Below are 16,350 nucleotides of genomic sequence, written 5' to 3' on the forward strand. Positions count from 1 at the left end.
AGACAGTGGACTGGATGCATGATATTCTCAGAATGTAGAGGATCCTGATGCGCCCAGATAGTGTCCTCCCCACCCTCCAGTGCCTTTGGGGCAAAGGCAGCCATTCTTCTTGCTATCCTCCATACCCCTGAGGCTTCTACATTTTAAAAAATATATAAAGATGGATACCAGCAACTGGCCTGTAGGGATGCAAAGATTATTTGCTCTTTATCTGGCTGGACTGATCTGTCTCACAAGAAGTCACGAGGTCATAAAGAAGAATTCCTGCCCTGGCTGATGTGGCTCAGTTGAAGCATCATCCCATACACCAAAAGGTTGTGGGTTTGATTCCAGTGAGGGTACATACCCAGGTTGCAGGTTCGATCCCTGGTCAGGATGCATATGGAAGGCAACCGATCAGTGTTTCTTTCTCCCTCTCCAAAATAAAAGAATAAAAGTAAAAACAACAACAAAATCCCCCTCCCCCTCCCCCTCCTCCATCTTTGACTCCAAAGTAAGTAACTAGAGGAGTCCCAGTTAAGGATTGGGACTTACAATACCATCCTGCCCAGAGCCTACCTTTCCCCTGGTGAATGCACTAAGACTCCATGACACCAGCAACTGTTGTTCTTTAGGAATGGGTTTTCTGACCATGTAGCTGATGTATCATGAGCAGTATGGTCTTCCATTTGTTGCTTCTAATTTTCATCTTTTTTATTAACTAATATAAAAGATATTGTGTATTTACTCCCATTGCTGTCACTATATAGAAATTAAATTATGGAATCTAAATTCCTCCACAGAAATGCCTCTTTTTTTTTTTTTTTCCTTTTCAGAAGAAGCCTGTGCTTAGGATTGCAGGGACCAGATGACAAATTCTGATCTTTAAGGTGTTGAGCCCCTAAGTAAGGATGTAGGTTTCTACTTAGATGGCTGTGAACTTAAAAGGTTGTGAGGATTGTGGCCCTGGCCAGGTAGCTCAGTTGGTTAGAGCATCGTCCCAATACGCCAAGATTGCAGGTTCGATCCTGGTCAGGGCACATACAAGAATCAATCAATGAATGCATAAATAAGTGGAACAACAAATCAATGTTTCTCTCTCTTCCTCTCTAAAAATCAATAAATAAAACAAAATTTTTAAGTTGTATTGTGCATTCTCCAACTTTATGAAAGTTGAACTATGGGAGCTAGGAAGAACAGAGAAGTGACCCTCCCTGGTCCCCCAGGATTCTGGGCTTGGTCACACCCCCTATCTCTGTCAAGGTGTCTCTCAGCCCACTAGCTAAAAGGAATTCAGTTTTCCCCCAGGCTTCTTGGGAAAGATGTCCTCTGCCTGGAGGGCAGAAATAGTACAGCAGGGTCCTGGGAAAGTGGAGAAGAAAGTGACCAACCCTCCAGCCCAGAAGGGGAGTGAAGAAAGGGGGTGGTGGACAGAAGCTGTTGCCAGGCTGGGAGACGGCACCTCCTGGCTGAGGAGGTCTGGCTGGTGGGAAAGCCTGGCTCGATGTGGCCCCAGGGAAGCGAGTTGGAGTTGGGCCGGGGCGGAGATTGCTCTGACGTGGGAAGCAAACAGCAGAGCTTTTTTTTTCCTTTGAGAGTTTTTAACTATTTGAGCCATAGACTTGAAGCCACCCCCACCCCAATGCATTTTTAAAAAACGCAATCGCTTCCCATTCTGCACTAGCCTCAGTATCTCCGTGGAAAGAAAGCAATCAGAGGCACCCACCGCAGCTGGGAGGGGGCACAGGCGGCAATCTAGGAAAAGGGAGAAGGGGGAGGTGACAAGCAGTTTATTCCTGGGGTTTATTGTTATTTTAGTTCCACTGCTTTTCACTGTGACTCTTCTTCCCATCCCACGTTCTTCCTCAAAGGCCCTTCCAGCACAAGGATCCCAATTTGCCGTCTCCCCGTGCACCTCGACAGGCACCCCTCGCCCACCCGCCACCGCCGGCACCCGGGCGGCCGCGCAGGGGCGGGGGCGGGAGGAGGGGGAGGGGAGGGGAGGGGAGGGGGCGGCGGGCGGGGGCGTCTCCGAGGGATGTAACCTCCGACCCTCAGCTCCGCGACGCCGCTGCCTCCCCAGCCTGGGACGGAGCCTCCATTTTTGTTTTGGGGGCGAAGGGCAGGGGCTCGAGGGCGGCGGGGGTCAGAGGAGACAGTGACTGCCACCTGGGAGGGGTGCAGTCCCCTCCCTTTCCCTCAGTTCGCACCCCTGCACAGCCCCCTCCACCTTCTCGGGTCCCCCCCCTTGTTGCTAAGGCCCAGGCCGTCATCCCAGCAACAGCCTCAGTCATGTGACCGGCAATGGCGGCGCTGACGGGAGGTAGGTGAGCCCGGCGCCCCCACACCCACCGCGCGCCCCCCGGGCCCCGCTCGCCCCCCACGCACTCTCCCGCGGCCCCTGCGCCCCCTCCTCCGCCTCCTTCCCCGCGCGCGGCGCCGGGGACCCCTTCACGCCCGGAGTTCCTCCTCCTGTCATCCTCCAGCCTTGGCCTCCATTTGGGGGTTCTAGGGACCGCGGTCGGGCAGACGAGCACCCACACCCACTGGAGGGGCTCCGGGGGCTCCGCGAGCGGGGACACGGGGAGCTGGTTCCGGGTCGCGTCTGGCGGGAGGTCGCCGGGGAGGGGGCGCAGCCTCCGTGGGCGCCCCCGGGGACCTGTCCTTCCCGGCGCCCCGCCCCCAGTGCGGTCCGCAGGGAGGGACCGGCCGCCGGGCCGGGGCTGCCCAGGAGGCACCGGAGACCCAGCGCTGACGGCGGCCCCGCCTCCCGTCCTGTGCCAGCGGGACTTGGAGCAAGAACGCCTAGGTCCTGGGTTCCCTCTGATGGGGGGTGGGGGGGCCCACCTGGGTAGACAGCATGAACTGAGGGAACTGTTCCCTTCTGGCCTTGAAGGAACTGTGATGGTGGCACAAATGGAGAGCTGCACCCCTTGGGATCAGTCAAGGAATTGAGGTCACACCAGTGGCCCCTCTTTTCTATTTGAGCTGCATTTGGAGGTGGTGTAGGGACAGCTCTGTAGCTGAGCATGGCAAGACTGGGGGGAACATCACACTCCTCCAGTGGAGTCCCTGCGTGACCCCACCCCCACCCCCACCCTAAATACAGACCAGTGGCTGACAGACTTGCACTTGGTGTGCTGGTTTAAAAGGTGAGAGTGAGAACTTTATTGCAGGGGCTGCTGCCACTTAGTTTGCATTCCAAACAGATTTCTGTAGAAGAAACTGGGATGGCTCTCAAGGAAGGTCCCCCAGCCATGGGGGCTGGATTACTTGGAAACGTGGAGCAAGGCGGGGAGTTGGGGAACATAGGAAATATTCTTGTCCATGTGATCTGAGGGAGGTGGCAAGGAAAACCTCCATCTGTGTGGGCTTTTCCCTTCCTGACTTCCCTTTTCTGTTCCCTAGGCTTTCTTGAGAGCCTCAGAGCTGGGAAAGAAAAAAGGAAAGTTAGCATGTTAAAACTCCTTCTTAGCAACTTAGGGAGAGGCTGGGGATGGGATTCCACAGAGAAGGAGAGGAAATAGAGGAGTTTTTCTTTTGTTTCTGGGCTGACTGAGGAAGATGGTAACATTTGTCATCATAACCTTTTACTCTCCCCTTCCCCCCCAGTCCTGGTCAGCTGAGTGTGGAAATAGAGGGATTCCTGCTGCTATTGTTGTCCATGGGCTTTCAAGGTATCTGCCACCCAAGGGAACCTCAACTTTCACCTTTAAGTTGGTTTTCTTCATTCTGTGTGCCAAGCAATCCCATCCCCAGTAGTTTACATCCAGGTTCCCGTCTTTGTTGTGTGGGTTGTTGGGTTGGGCATGTGGGAATGGGGCCAAGGGTTCTCACTGTCTCTCCTTTTCCTGTCCACCCACCAGGTCACACCACCTACAAGTAGGGAGCAGGGACAGAGAAAGAGCCTGCATGCCATTTCTAAGGTCTTCAGGATCAAAGTGAGCAAAAAGGAGGGTCAAAAATTCTCTCTCCCTTTTTCAAAAGACAGTTTTCACTCAGAGGGGGGAGGGGCAGGTTGTTTCTGTGACCTTGGGAGGAGTGGAAAGAGAACCAAGACTGATGCTTGGTTTAGATGAGAATAATAATGTTATAGAAACTTTCTTGCTCTTCAGTGGGTGCTGGGGATTTGAAAGAGAAGAGGAGACAGAAAATGAACTTGGGGGAGGAGTTAGTTGGGTGTTGGACTTGGAGAAAGCAGAGATAATACAAGGTTGGAAAGGAACCTAAAGTAGGAGGCACTGATGTTTGTCAAATGGGGGACCCCCCACCCTGAGTCCCTTTCACCCTGGGGGCAGTGTCGTTCGTCCTGTCCAGAATGGCAGCCTGTGGAGGCACCTGCAAGACCAAAGTCACTGTCTCCAAGCCTGTGTGGGACTTCTTGAGCAAGGAGACACCAGCCCGGCTGGCCCGGCTGCGGGAAGAGCATCGTGTGTCCATCCTCATCGATGGCGAGACTTCTGACATCTATGTTCTCCAGCTTTCCCCACAGGGCCCTCCCCCCGCCCCTCCCAATGGGCTCTACCTGGCCAGGAAGGCTCTTAAGGGGCTGCTGAAAGAGGCGGAGAAAGAGCTGAAGAAAGCTCAGAGGCAGGGGGAGCTTATGGGCTGCCTGGCTTTGGGGGGTGGGGGGGAACATCCTGAGCTGCACCGCCCAGGCCCACCCCCTCTCCGAGCAGCCCCACTCTTGCCCCCAGGGGCACGGGGGCTTCCTCCTCCCCCTCCTCCCCTGCCCCCTCCCCTTCCTCCCCGCCTCCGGGAGGAGGCAGAAGAGCAGGAGAGTACCTGCCCCATCTGTCTGGGGGAGATCCAGAACGCCAAGACATTGGAGAAGTGTCGGCACTCTTTCTGTGAAGGCTGCATCACCCGGGCCCTGCAGGTGAAAAAGGCCTGTCCCATGTGTGGCCGCTTCTATGGGCAGCTGGTAGGCAACCAGCCCCAGAATGGACGGATGCTGGTCTCTAAGGACGCCACACTCCTACTGCCCAGTTATGAGAAGTATGGCACCATCGTCATCCAGTATGTCTTCCCGCCCGGTGTCCAGGGGGTAAGGAGACTACCGCCTGCCTTTACCCTTTGTTTCCCTCTCTCCCCCAGCTCCTTCTCTAGGAAAGCTAGGGGAGGGTGAGTGTGTGTTTGAGATGTGATACAGTTTTGCTGTTTCCACTGTATGCCTTTTGCTATATGACTTCCCACTCAATGCCCTGGAGCTAGGAGGTCCCATGAGGCCCAGCTTTTCCATCCCCACAACCCCATAGCACACATGAAAATCGGGTATCAGAGGAAGGAATTAAATACTATTTCCAATTCTGTAAAGATGATGGCTCAGGTGCAGGCAGGCACAGCAGGAAGGGATCTAACCTTTCTCCCAGAGCTGGGAGTGTTACTCCATGCCAGACTTATGAGGGAGCAAAACCTTGATGACTGTAGGTTAAAATAGAAGTGATCAAGAGCCTACAGGTGACTTCCTGCTTGACAAAGAGTAATTTCCAGTTCTGCTTTGCAGAGGGATGAGGAAGCTCTGAAGAAGAATAGAAAAATGGAATAGGTTAGACAGTGGAAAAAGCATTGGGAGTGTCTTCAGGTAGAGAAGGGAAGGCTGAAAGATAAATTAGCCTGTCTTCACATTTCTGCTGAGTTATCCGGAGAGTAAGGACCAGCTACCTTCCATCACTTCTGGGACTCCATTTGTTGCTGAATTGAGACTTGAAGGATTGAGACCAGGAGAAAGAGCCTCTTAACAATAAGGACTTTGTCCAGAAATAGGCTCCTGCTGCCCAGACCCTAGAGTCTCTCCTTGCCTGAAAGGCTGTCAGCCTGTCGCTGCCCTGTCAGCCTTCACTGGGTGTGTACAGACAAAAGGCTGGCCAGGATGAACCTCCATTGGCATTATGGTCTTAAGAGGTCCAGCTACTCACTGCCCACTTCACTTCCCCCTCCTCCCAGGCTGAACACCCAAACCCAGGAGTTCGGTATCCTGGCACCACTCGGGTGGCCTACCTCCCGGACTGCCCTGAGGGTAACAAGGTGCTGACCCTGTTCCGAAAGGCGTTTGACCAGCGTCTCACCTTCACTATTGGCACGTCAATGACCACAGGGAGACCGAATGTCATCACCTGGAACGACATCCACCACAAGACCAGCTGCACAGGGGGACCCCAGCTGTGGGACACTTCTTCATTTCCCTCTACTTGGCTCCTCCCCTTTGTCTGTTTCCACTGAGAGAACAATTCCCTCTCTCTGGGAGCCTCCTACTTGGAGTGGGCCAGCCCCAAACTATTCAACCATCTCTTCCATCCCAGTTTCTCCTACATTTAACCTGGTCCTGATATGCCCAGTTTAACCTGCAAAAATAAGCAGAATTGGGCTGATTTATCTCGGATTTGGATTACATTAGGGGAGGGAGCAGAGGGCCCACAATGGGGCACCCAGAATGAGTGTGAGCATGGGGATAAGGCTGAACAGCTGACCCTGACCCTCATTTTTCTTTGCTTTCAGGTTTGGGTACCCAGACCCCACCTACTTGACCCGGGTGCAAGAGGAGCTGAGAGCCAAGGGTATCACAGATGATTGAAGGACATCCCCTTGCCAAGGCCCCTGCCTTTGTCCTCCACCAGGACCCAACAGAAGCCTCTGTTCTCTTCTCTCCCTCTGCTCCCCCATACCACACAGTAGGGGGCCTGTCTGACTGGGGAGGAGTTCAGAGAGGGATGGGGCAACCCCTTCCTCTGTCCCCACAGGCCAAGTGCTTCAGTGCAGTGTGAGCTGCTCCTTCCGGCAGAGGCTGTTTCTCAGGCTCTGCTCCCCTCTGGTGTACATACTCCCAGTCTTCCTGCCCCTCCATTGCCCTTGGCTTTTTCTGGTCTGTCTGTGCTCCAGTGACTAAGCTGAGAAAGGACCTGGGTGGGCAGGGGAGGGGTCTTGAACGCCACTCCCATCCCATACTGTTCCACTGCTGAACTTTGGTGCAGGGGAGGGGGAATCAGCTGGTGTGAGCCCCCATGGAGCGGCCCTGTATGTTCTTAACCAGTTCCCCATCTACCTGAGCCTTGTCCTTTCCTGTGTCTTTGTTTCTGTCCGTCTGTCTCCTGCTCTTCTCCGCCCCCTGTAAGGAGCCTCCTTACCCTGTTCTGGAACTGCCGCCAAACTGTAGCTTTTAATTTAATAAAAATAAAGTAAAATATGCAACTCTCTGCCACACCCGTTCTGTTCTGTGGACTGGTGGGGGCGGGGTGGGGAGCGGGACCTGCTGAGAAGGGGATGGGGGTGGATGAGGAAATCCCTGTGGGCCTCCCGAGTCTCTGCCGGCCCAGGGCCTGGGGAAACGGCATGTACTTAGTGCGATCCACAATAACACTGCGAAGCCCCAGGTCACGCTTCGACTTGGAATCAGTATTAAGAGGGGTTGTTGATGCACTATGGTTGTAGGAAGGAACAACCCTACCCCTTTTGAAAAGTTTGGCTGGGGTGGGAGTGGGGGCGGAGCCGGGCAGGGGGCGGACTCGTCAGCAGCAACTCCCCGGACGCGCGCAGGCCTCAGAGCCCCCCAGCTTCCGTACCCCTCGGCCTGAAACTTGGAGCTGGGTAGGGGTCCAGCATGAAGCCCCCAGACCGCCCCGCCCCTGGCCGCACTGACCGGATACTGGGGGTCATGGGGGGCATGCTGCGCGCATGCGCCCTACCCGGGCAGGAGGGGGTAAGAAAGGGCGAATGTGGTGGGGTTCCGCGGTCTTTAGGGGGCTTCAGGACGGCTGCACCCCACAACTCAATTTACCCGCAAAAGCAAATTTTGCGGGGCGCCCGCAGGAATCCAAGAGTTCCATTAAGAGGGCCGTAGCCATGCTCTGGGCGAACCGTTCCCTCCACCCCAGCCTTGGCGACCCTTTCACAACAATGTGGGTTTTGACAGCAGGGAGAAGGGGAAGGGGAAGGTTAAGGCTGGGCGTGAAGGGCGGGTGCCTGACGGTCATTCTATCCCCGCAGCCTCCGAAGAGAAGCCCCCTAGGGCCGGAGGGGACCGAGCCAGAGTCCGCCTGTACGGAGGGGGATCAGAGAGGGGAGCGCGAACCTGAGGTCCCCGCTTGGGCTCCGCTGCCCGGTAAGAAGCTGGCGGTGGGGTGGGGCACAGTTTGCCATCCTGCGCAAAGTGGAAAATTAAGAAAAAATGCTGCCCTTATTAGCATAAAGGTTCGCATCTAATTTGCATGAGACCCGTTTAATGGCTGAGACCTCCACGCTTCTTCTCGCCCTCTAGCCTGCTGTGTGTCCCCCCCTCAGCCGGTCCCGCGCCCCCGCAGGCGGAGTGTCCCCGCGCCCCACCCCTGGCCCCTCGCCAGCCCAGGCTCCAGGACTTCGCCTTAATTGGTGATTAGCTTCGGCTGGAGTCCCGGGCCAGGAGGAAAGAAGGGTCGGGTGAGAGGGCGGCACCTGGGCTGTGTTCCCCACAAAGAGCCCCCCATTCACGCACCCCCACCCGGGGGGGGGGGCTTGTCCACCTCTGCCCGGCTAGGGACAGCCCAGCTCCAGGCCCTCTTCGCACAGGCCAAGGCCGCATCCTTCGGGCTTTCTCCACCGCAGAGGCGGAGTGGCGATCCGTGCGGACCCCGCCACGGGCTTAACCCCCACCCCGCGCTCCGCAGTCCGAGCCGGAGAAGCAGGAAGGAGGGGAACCCCCGGGCTGGGGCGCCCAGGATGCGGAGGAGGGGCAGAGGCGCTGGGGACGTGGAGTGGGAACGTGGTGGTGCTGGGGGAGGGGGGATTGGGGCGGGAACCCGACACTGGCTAAAGGGGGAACGCGAGGGAGAGGGCGGAGCTGGGGCGCAGAGGCCCCTCCCCGCGGCGGCACAGCGGCTGGGCCTGTTATTCGTCTCGCCGCTCGGCCGGGACCCGCGCAGCGCCAGGGACTCGGGGAGTCGCCCCCCCTCCTCCCCTGCCCGGGCCTAGAACCATCCCCAACCCGAGTGGCCGGAGACGGAGCTGAAGCGGCTGCCGCATCCCGGCCCAGCCTCTCCCACCATCCCTCCCATCCCCGCTGGACATCTGGACCCTGGGCCCCGCACCGACAGGGCTCCGGAAACCCTCCCCGCCCAGCCCCGCGGCCCGGCCCGCACCGCCCTCACTGCGGAGCCCCCAGCCCTCCTCCAGACTAGACTTCCGCCTCCCCCTGGACGCCCCCTCCCGGTCCCCTCCCTCCCCCCCTCGCCCAGCCTGGAGCGGGGGTAGGAGGGAGGGGGGGTGTGCGCCCTGCTGCGTCCCCGCCCCGCCCCGCCCCCCGTGATTCCCCCTGCATGGCCGGCCCGGGTGGGGGGGACGGGGGGGGCCCGGGCGCCATGCGGGAGGGGCACAAGGGGGGTCGCTGTGCCTGTCCCAATGTGATCCGAAAAGTGCTGGCGAAATGCGGCTGCTGCATCGCCCGGGGGGGACGTGGTGAGTGTGAGGTCTCCAGGGCTCAGCGTTGAATGGGGGGCGGGCTGAGGGTTCAGGACTTGTTTGCCCTGGCCCTAGGGATTTAGAAGCTGGAGACTACCTGTATTTTCCAGGAAATACTTAATAGATGATCTCGAAGATCCCGTCTACCTCCAATTTTCTAGTTAAGGAAATTGGGGAAGGGGCAGGGCTTTCCTGTAGTCAGCTGGGTCGGAGAAAAACCCTCCACCATCCCCTTGGGCCTAGAACCGCATCTTCCCTCACATCCTTGTGCTAAGATCCTACTTCAGCTCTGAAGAGGGCCAGGGGGGGTGGAGGAATGAGGAATGAGAGGATCTACCAGGGGCTTTCTCAAAAATCGCAGCTCCTCGGTCCCTGAACCCAGGCCAGAAATAACCCAGATAAGCTTTCCTAACTTGCCCCTTCCGTTGGGTTTGCGCATGTTGGGGAGGTGGGCTGCAGACGGTCCTTTTTTATGATAGTGATCACTGACGTTGGTGGAGGAGGGGCTGGGGGTGGCAGATGTGCTGTTAGCTCTTCCTACCCCGCTTCTCAGAGAATGGTTTGTACCCATTGGAAGGGGGAGGGCTGTAGGAGAGCAGATGGCCACCCCCAGCTTCCAGTGTCTGTCCAGATGGCTGCCCCCACCCCCATATCTGTGCCATGCTCAGGATATCAGGGGAACCTCCACGTGTTACTGGGGGTTCCAGGCCTGGGGAGCCAGGCATTTACTGTCCTTCCAAGGGTGCCCTGGTGAAATGTTCTATCCTGGCTAACTCAAATGAGGACGGTAAGAGAGTGAGCCCTGGGAAGAGGGGCTGAGCATCAGAGAGAGGAGACTCTGAGAGCTTCCTAGGGATCCTGAGTCTGGAGCTAGAGCAATATCTATCACCCCTTTTCTCTCTCCCCACCCCATTAGAATCCTACTCCATTGCTGACAGTGAGGGGAGTATCTCGGCTTCAGCTGCCTCGGGTCTGGCTGCCCCCTCTGGCCCCAACTCCGGCCTCAGCTCTGAACCCTGTTCCCCGGGCCCCCCAGGGCCCATCAGTGGCCTAAGAAGATGGTTGGATCACTCCAAACATTGTCTTAGTGTGGAAACTGAAGTAGATGGTGGCCAGGCTGGACCATATGAGGTGAGTAGGGAACACCACAGAAGCATGTAGGACATCCATGCAGGACACTGGGAGATAAGACAAGTTGGGGGCTATTGGTCAATAGGGAGACACAGATACTGTCCCTGACCTCGGGCACTTGACCTTGGCCCCTAGAACTGGATGCTGGAACCAGCTCTAGCCACAGGAGAGGAACTTCCAGAATTGACCCTGCTGACCACACTGTTGGAGGGCCCCAGAGATGAGACGAAGGTATGATGATGAAACGGGTCTGGGTGGCTCCCCTCACCCAAGAGGCATCCATTTGCTTCCTCTAGGATGTTCTTTTCTTTCAGCTACCTGAGGAGGAGAGTTTGTCCCAAGCCCCCGAGAGTGAGGAGGAACAGAAAAAGAAGGCTCTGGAAAGGAGTATGTAAGTGTCCGCATACTCTGCCTCCCTCCCTGCCACTGTACAGTGTCCAGAGGACTGCCCCTCACATTTTAGATTTGAGAATTGGAATTTCCTCTGAGGTTGGTTGTGGAAATGAAGGGGCTTCTAGTCCAGGAGAGAGAAAGTGGCTAAACCAAGGATGTGCACTCCTTTCTTCCCAGGTATGTCCTCGGTGAACTGGTAGAGACAGAGAAAATGTATGTGGAGGACTTAGGACAGATTGTGGAGGTAACTCCCCTTTCCCTTCCCAGCCCTGACCCAGCCCTTTCCCTCTGCCCAGGGCTAATTTTAAGAGATGCCTTGCCCAGCTGGCATAGCTTAGGGGTTGAGTGTCAGCCTATGAACCAGGAGGTCATCGTTCGATTCCTGGTCAGGGCATATGCCCAGGGTTGTGGGCTCCATCTCCAGTAGGGGGCGTGCAGGAGGCAGCTGATCAATGATTCTCTCTCATCGTTGATGTTTCTGTCTCTTTCTCTCCCTCTCCCTTCCTCTCTGAAATCAATTAAAAAATTTTTTTTTAAATAGAAAAAAAAAGGAAACAAAAGAAAAATTTTTTAAAAGAATAAAAGATGCCTTGATGCTCCTTTGTCCCACCTTCCCAATCCCCCTACATCCTGCACTTATTATGGAGGGAGTGTTCCCACCAGGACTGGCCCCACATACCTATGTGCCCACCCCAAACTTCCCACAGGGTTACATGGCCACCATGGCTGCTCAGGGGGTCCCAGAGAATCTTCGAGGCCGTGACAGGATTGTGTTTGGGAACATCCAGCAAATCTACGAGTGGCATCGAGAGTGAGTGGTGGAGCCCTGAGAGCAAGAGGGAGGGGCATTTGTCTGGTTGTCTCAGTGTCCCATCCATGGCCCAGGAGCTATTGTTGCCTGAGGAGGGTTTGGAGAGGCTTCAAGGGGAGCATTACTAGGGCAGACAACCCTAAGTTGCAGGGGTGGGGATATTTGACCTATCTTTTCCCTGCCAACCCCACTAGCTTTCTCCTGGGGGAACTACAGCGGTGTTTGAAGGATCCTGATTGGCTGGCTCAACTATTCATCAAACACGTGAGGCTTGAGAGGGTAGGGCTGGGGAGGGGCTTGCGAGTGGATGGGACTGTGGAAGTGCTCTTCCTTTTCACTCATCTTGCTCTTTCTTAAACTTTACACCTCCTAGGAGCGCCGGCTGCATATGTATGTGGTATACTGTCAGAATAAACCCAAATCAGAGCATGTGGTGTCAGAATTTGGGGACAGCTACTTTGAGGTCAGTGGCTGAGGTACCTTGGGAAAGGAGGGACGGAATCCTCATGAGCAGGCTTTCCAGGCTGCATAACCCCTGTGTATCCCTGTCTCCAGGAGCTCCGGCAGCAGCTAGGGCACCGATTGCAGCTCAATGATCTTCTCATCAAACCAGTGCAGAGGATCATGAAATATCAGCTGCTGCTCAAGGTCAGGACCACCTTCCAGCTGGCTGGGACAGCTGTTTCTTCATTCATCTCCTCAGGGTTCCTAAGGCTTCCCCCAGACTTCCTAGAGGCCTCCACCTGTGTCCTGGGGGAGGCTGTGAGAGCTTCTGAGAATGTCCTCATGACTTCCCTGAACATTCTTTTCTGTGTCTTAGGATTTTCTCAAGTATTACAGTAGAGCTGGGATGGATACTGAAGAGCTGGAGGTGAGGACTTCTAGGTCTTCCAGGACACATCACACACACCTTTATCTTCTTAGCCCCCTGGATTCCCCCAGCTCCTTGGGTGGTATAGAGCTGTCTGGTTTAAGGGGAGGCTGTAGGGGGTCAAAACATGGCTCCTTCCTAATGACACTGCTTCTCTCTTCACTTGCATCCCAGCGAGCTGTGGAAGTCATGTGCTTCGTGCCCAAGCGCTGTAATGACATGATGACCCTGGGGAGACTGCGGGGATTTGAGGTATGGGGATGGAGCAGGAAACCTGAGGACCAGTGCTCTTCTGTCTCAGTTTGAGATTCAGGAAGTCCTTATGGGGAATTGTCCTCTCTTGGTGCTACCCTGTGGTTGGTTGGGAGTGTCAGGGGAAGGAGGGAGGAGCAGAGAGTTGCCTCTTTTTTCTTCTTGTTTTTTTTTTTTTTGTGTGTTTTTTTTCTGGAAGACCAACTGTCCTTTGGTTCTAGGGCAAACTGACTGCTCAGGGGAAGCTCTTGGGCCAGGACACATTCTGGGTCACAGAGCCTGAGGCTGGGGGGCTTCTTTCCTCCCGGGGTCGTGAGCGGCGTGTCTTCCTCTTTGAGCAAATCGTCATCTTCAGTGAGGCCTTAGGAGGAGGAGTGCGAGGTGGAACACCGCCTGGATATGTGTACAAGAGCAGCATCAAGGTGGGGAGGGGGCTACAAGGGACGGGTTTGACTGGGATGAGGGGAGGCCTCTGAGAGGATGCCCGGCTCTTGGATTTGTTGGAGGGGGCAGGAGCTAGAGAGGGCCTGAAGAATTTGGGGGCACTATCTCCTATTTGCCAATCCAGGTGAGCTGCCTTGGACTAGAGGGGAACCTCCAAGGTGACCCTTGCCGCTTTGCTCTGACCTCCAGAGGGCCAGAGGGTGGGATCCAGCGCTATGTCCTGCAGACTGCAGATGCTGCAGTTAGTCAGGCCTGGATCAAGCAAGTGGCTCAGATCCTAGAAAGCCAGCGGGACTTTCTCAATGGTGAGTTCTCACCCTCTCTCCTCCACATGCTCCCTTCTGAATCCCTTACTGCCCAATCTCCCATCCCTGCCCTTTGACCCTGGCTTCACTTTGTCCCCTATTCCCACTTCTCTACTAATAGCTCAAGAATTGGTAACTCAGCCCTAGCTGGTTTGGCTCAGTGGATAGAGTGTCGGCCTGCGGACTGAAGGGTCCCAGGTTCGATTCTGGTCAAGGGCACATGCCAGGGTTGTGGGCTCAATCCCCAGTAGGGGGTGTGCAAGAGGCAGCCGATCAGTGATTCTCATCATTGATGTTTCTATCTCTCTCCCTCCCTCTCCCTTCCTCTCTGAAATCTATAAAAATATATTATGTATATAAAAAAATAATTAGTAACTCAGAATACTCTAAAGGTCAATTTACATGGATGACACCTTTGGAGGGAGAGCAAAATGGGAGGATGGCCTGAACAGAGCCCTGAGGGAAAGAAAGGACCTGTCTCTGCTGTAACCCTCCTTCTGTTCTTCTCTTTGCCCCAGCATTGCAATCACCCATTGAGTACCAGAGACGGGAGAGCCAGACCAACAGCCTGGGGCGGCCAGGAGGGCCTGGGGTGGGAAGCCCTGGGAAAATGCGGCCTGGAGACCGGGCCCAGGTCAGCACACACAGGCCCATCAATGGCTCTCTCCCCTCCCTGCTGCTGTTACCCAAAGGGGAGGTGGCCAGAGGCCCCCTGCCCCTGGACACACAGGTACGAAGAATGGTGTTGCCTGGTTATAGGGGTAGAATGGGGAGGGCCTCTCTTGTTCCAGGATCCCCAAATCCTTCTCCCCCCTATCATTCCTCTTCCACTGCCTTCCTTCTGTCTACTCCTTTCTACTTCCCATCTCTTACCCTCCTCCCTCCACTTTAACTGATGGTCTCAGGTAATCTAAGATGTCTGTCTGGCAAAAGGTGCCTTCACTAGGGGCTTACACTGAAAAGAGAGGAGTCGGGGTGGATTCCTGAACTTTTTTGATTCTCTAATTTGAGTCTTTCTTCAGGCCCTCAGTGACATCCCCCAGATTCCTCGTGACTCTCCTTCAGTTCCACCAATTTCAAACACCCCTCCCTGCCAGGCCAGACTTGCCAAGTTGGATGAAGATGAGCTGTAACTGGTAAAGACCATGGGGGTGGTGCTGACTCAGCTACTCTCTTCCCCAAGGAACTTCAGGGCAATCCTTCTGGCACTGCTCCAGAATTCCTCCCTCTTGGTGTATCTGGAGGTGGGCAAGGCTGGGAGTGGTGTCAACTTGGAGGAGGGTACCTAAACTCAAAAAGACTTCTTTCTGTCCCGGGAACACAGGTTCCTTCAGCTCCCACCCCTATGCATGCATCACAGGTCCTCCACAAAAGAAGGATATGTGGGTGGGTGGGAGGGCTGGGGCAAGGGCCAAATAGAAAATATTGGTTTTGATTTTGTTTTTTCTGTTTTCTGAGAATAAAGGTTTTGTTATATCACTGAGGCTACTGTCTTGGCAGAGGGAAGGGGAGGCTTTGGTAGGGGTAAGTGGGGTGAAGTGGTACGGAAGAGATCAGCTGACCTCTCAAATCAGGTTGAGCAGGGGCTGGTGAAAGGAGAAGGGCACAGGCTGTAAGATAAAAGACGTTGCTACCTCTCAGTCCAGGCCTGGGACTTGGGGCCACTGGAAACTCTAGATCCTTGATGAATCCTCCACCTTACCCAGCCCTTCTTTCTCTCCCATTTGGCCTCTGATCTAGACCCCACTGGAAAGCCCAATGTAATCTGATTGCCCACCACTCTCCCAAAATCCAGACGCTAAAGTACCAAATGCCAACGTACCTTTCCTTCTGAGGCTTCCATGCCCAGCTGAGGTAGAATGGGAAGGTGGAGAGGATGCTGGAGACCACGGCCCCTTCTGTCTCTGGGTCTTCTTATTTTTGCTGTCTGGGAAGTCATAAGGCATGTCCACACTGAACAGGAATGGATTTCTCTTCAAGCCATAGACCCAAGATTGTAGAGGCCAAAGGGGGCTTCACCCCTCCCAACTTCTGGGACAGCCCAGGGACAGAGAAAGCTAAACGTGCAGAGATCCATGTCCAGATTCCCTGTCCTGGGTCCTTGGTCATCGGTGTGCCACTGTCCCTTTGTCCCCTGGGCCTGGTCACGTGTACTTGGGCTTCCTCAGCAGACAATAGACTGCTAGGGTGGGGGTGGTGAGGAGGAGCTGGAGCCTCCCTGTGGGGCTGAGGTCCCTCTGGCCGACAATGCGGGGAGGGGCCTCTTAAGGGGGAGACAGGACGTACAGCCCAGATAAGACTTAGGGGGAACAATAGAAGGAATTGAAGAAGAGAGACCCACCCTCACTGTTCCCCACCCCCAGGACTTTGGGGTCAGGGACTGGGGACCTGAGGGTGATGGGGAGGGGTGCTAAGGATTCTTGAGAGTGGAGGAGGGGATGGGGCAAATAGGATGCTAGAGCTCAGAACCTCTGCATCTCTTTAGGGATCAATGGGGTACTTGAGGTGGGTGGACGGGTGACTCTTCTATACCTAATATAACCACAAATATGCATTTGAGTGCCTACTTTGTGACTTGCACTTGTATGTAATCTATGATGTTTTGGGGTTTTTGGCTTCTAAGGAAAAAAAAAATTTCCTATCAGTTCAGTATTCTTTCTGGGGTCCTGAACTGGGGATTTAGGCTCAGGCTCTCCCGCAAAGATGTGGAGTGGTGGTTCTCTGTCATCCTGTCT

General features: G+C 55.2%; 2 protein-coding genes across 6 annotated transcripts; both read left to right on the forward strand.

Annotated features, from left to right (window-relative positions):
• Positions 1-2,016: 2,016 nt before the first annotated feature.
• On the forward strand, positions 2,017-7,172 carry DTX3 (deltex E3 ubiquitin ligase 3). 4 transcript variants are annotated; one of them, XM_079774365.1, is made up of 6 exons: positions 2,017-2,302; positions 3,592-3,656; positions 3,846-3,920; positions 4,297-5,026; positions 5,926-6,143; positions 6,478-7,172. In XM_079774365.1, the coding sequence occupies exons 3-6, from the start codon at positions 3,892-3,894 to the stop codon at positions 6,551-6,553; spliced, it is 1,053 nt and encodes a 350-aa protein (XP_079630491.1). In that variant the 5' UTR covers positions 2,017-2,302; positions 3,592-3,656; positions 3,846-3,891; the 3' UTR covers positions 6,554-7,172. The 4 variants fall into 4 exon arrangements, with proteins under 4 accessions (XP_079630491.1, XP_079630493.1, XP_079630492.1 ...); XM_079774367.1 differs by lacking the exon at positions 2,017-2,302 and adding an exon at positions 2,310-3,131 and having other exon boundaries at positions 4,278-5,026; XM_079774366.1 differs by lacking the exon at positions 2,017-2,302 and adding an exon at positions 2,310-3,131.
• Positions 7,173-7,482: 310 nt separating this feature from the next.
• ARHGEF25 (Rho guanine nucleotide exchange factor 25) lies at positions 7,483-14,978 on the forward strand. 2 transcript variants are annotated; one of them, XM_079774361.1, is made up of 16 exons: positions 7,483-7,675; positions 7,963-8,077; positions 10,325-10,539; positions 10,675-10,770; positions 10,854-10,930; positions 11,110-11,176; positions 11,640-11,743; positions 11,938-12,007; positions 12,117-12,206; positions 12,299-12,391; positions 12,564-12,614; positions 12,789-12,866; positions 13,088-13,288; positions 13,435-13,615; positions 14,134-14,345; positions 14,638-14,978. In XM_079774361.1, exons 1-16 carry the CDS (start codon positions 7,577-7,579, stop codon positions 14,746-14,748), a joined length of 1,860 nt encoding a protein of 619 aa, XP_079630487.1. In that variant the 5' UTR covers positions 7,483-7,576; the 3' UTR covers positions 14,749-14,978. The 2 variants fall into 2 exon arrangements, with proteins under 2 accessions (XP_079630487.1, XP_079630488.1); XM_079774362.1 differs by lacking the exons at positions 7,483-7,675; positions 7,963-8,077 and adding an exon at positions 8,418-9,405.
• The last annotated feature ends 1,372 nt before the right edge of the window (positions 14,979-16,350 follow it).

Source organism: Cnephaeus nilssonii (assembly GCF_951640355.1).
Source record: "Cnephaeus nilssonii genome assembly, chromosome: 6".
Lineage (NCBI taxonomy): Eukaryota > Metazoa > Chordata > Mammalia > Chiroptera > Vespertilionidae > Cnephaeus > Cnephaeus nilssonii.

Coding starts and splice junctions, on each gene's coding strand:
- DTX3 (XM_079774364.1), top strand. CDS start 3,544: ATGGTAACATTTGTCATCATAACCTTTTACTCTCCCCTTCCCCCCCAG. Junction 5,027..5,925: donor TCCCGCCCGGTGTCCAGGGG/GTAAGGAGACTA, acceptor CCCTCCTCCCAG/GCTGAACACCCAAACCCAGG. Junction 6,144..6,477: donor TGCACAGGGGGACCCCAGCT/GTGGGACACTTC, acceptor CTTTGCTTTCAG/GTTTGGGTACCCAGACCCCA.
- ARHGEF25 (XM_079774361.1), top strand. CDS start 7,577: ATGAAGCCCCCAGACCGCCCCGCCCCTGGCCGCACTGACCGGATACTG. Junction 8,078..10,324: donor CGCTTGGGCTCCGCTGCCCG/GTAAGAAGCTGG, acceptor CCACCCCATTAG/AATCCTACTCCATTGCTGAC. Junction 12,615..12,788: donor TGGATACTGAAGAGCTGGAG/GTGAGGACTTCT, acceptor CTTGCATCCCAG/CGAGCTGTGGAAGTCATGTG.